The sequence below is a fragment of the Carlito syrichta genome, unplaced genomic scaffold (assembly GCF_000164805.1).
Source record: "Carlito syrichta isolate Samal-C Ts95f unplaced genomic scaffold, Tarsius_syrichta-2.0.1 Scaffold311904, whole genome shotgun sequence".
Lineage (NCBI taxonomy): Eukaryota > Metazoa > Chordata > Mammalia > Primates > Tarsiidae > Carlito > Carlito syrichta.
Genome location: NW_007256000.1, coordinates 161,793 through 163,368, shown reverse-complemented (window position 1 = coordinate 163,368; position 1,576 = coordinate 161,793). Strand labels below are relative to the sequence as shown.

General features: G+C 64.8%; 1 protein-coding gene across 1 annotated transcript in view; it reads right to left on the bottom strand.

The window, feature by feature from the left end:
* Positions 1-1,394: 1,394 nt before the first annotated feature.
* Positions 1,395-1,576, bottom strand: part of PLCH2 (phospholipase C eta 2) — a 25,804-nt gene continuing 25,622 nt past the window's right edge. The window contains exon 21 of the mRNA XM_021718186.1: positions 1,395-1,481. Coding sequence (XP_021573861.1) covers positions 1,395-1,481 — 87 coding nt within the window. The remainder of the gene's footprint in view (positions 1,482-1,576) is intronic.

The following is a 1,576-nucleotide window of genomic DNA, read 5'->3' as shown; positions in this document are numbered from 1 at the left end:
CTCAGCACAGGCTGGCGATCCCCAGCCCGCCCTCCACCAGGGCTGCCTGACTGGCCATGGCATCAGCCACCCTCCTGTGTAGGCAGGGCCCACCTGTGGCCTAGTCGAGCAGGAGGGTTCCGGCCTCTGCCTCGTCCCCTGACCATAGCCGCAGCTGATAGCCAGTTTCCTGAAGAGCATCGGCTGTGGCCTTCCCCTCGGCTCCCACAGCCCCCGGCCTGTATCCCCCAGTAGCCCTGCCCTGCACACAGGCACCACCCGTGGGCTCACCGTGGCGCCTTGGTCGCCAGGCTGGCATGGTAGTGTCCTCAGAGCACCCCAGGCAGCCGGCCCCACCCCCCACCGCACCCCTGCTCTCGGGACTACAGCTCTCGACGCACAGGTGACCACCAGGCTCAGGGATGGGGATCTTGCCAGGCTTGTTCTGAGGGGCCTGGTGGGGCTAGAGGAGGCTGGGCAAGCAGGCTCTCCATGTGGTCCTTGCTGAGTTTGGAGAGGGGTGACCATAGGACCCGTGGCCTCCCTGACTCCTGTGTGCAGAGCCTCCAGCATCCCAGCGTCCTGGTGCCACACCCAGTGCCCACCTTCCCGAGGGCTCCAGAGGGCAATGCTTAGCCAAGGGTGGACTGGCTCATGCCGTGGGCTGCAGTGGCCGGCATGCCCTCATGGCCAGCACAAGCTGAGGCTTCGCCATGGTGGAACACCATCTGGCTCTCCAGCCAGGAGGCAGCCACACCGGTTGATGCCCACTGCTGGAGGAGCAGAGGACAGGCCACCTCATGGATGTCCCTGGCCCTGCAGTGCCCGACCGTCCAGGAAGAACGGTTCTGGGACCACATGCTTTGAGGCTTCAGGGCAGAGCAGCCCCAGGCTGGGGGACTTCGCCTAGGGTCCCTGCCCAGGGCCAGGGTCTGACCCGAGGAGCTGGCCTGGGAGCCCCTTCCTGGGGAGCCCTCCGAGGACCCAGACGGGGCCTTTGGGAATCCATGGCCTGTCTCAGGCCCAGCTTGGGCATGGGGAACAGCACAGAGCTGGGGCAAGTGTTTATCGGAGCCGTGTTCAGTCACCAAGGAGATGTCCAGGCAGGGCCAAGGTTCAGCACAAGCCAAGCGCAGTCAGGCACGCATGTCCCCAGCACAGCCACATGGGGGCACCCACGGCCCAGGGAGCCCGAGACGGGGCGAATGCTCACACCAGGGCTAAAACGGGTGAACACGTGGAAAAGGACTTGGTATCGTTTTAATGTTGTACAAGTTTTGCTTCTAAAAATTTAAATATCTCTGTACATCTCTCGAAATGCCGGGAGACTGCCCTGCGGGCAGCTGGGACCGCTTCCTCAGGGTCCCGCAGCCGTGACTCCCACAGTCCTCGCCGGGGCGGGGACAGGAGGGAGGTTAGGGGACACGTCCTGCAGGCCAGGGGAGCAGGGGCGGGGCTCTAGAACTAGCCCCATCTGCAACACAGCACCGGCGACTGCCACCGAGGTGCCCAGATTGCGGGCAGGTCAGAGTCTGAGCAGCAGCAGGCCGTCGTGCCCAGATGCCTGCCCAGGAGCTCCCTTGGAGGGGGCCGGCAG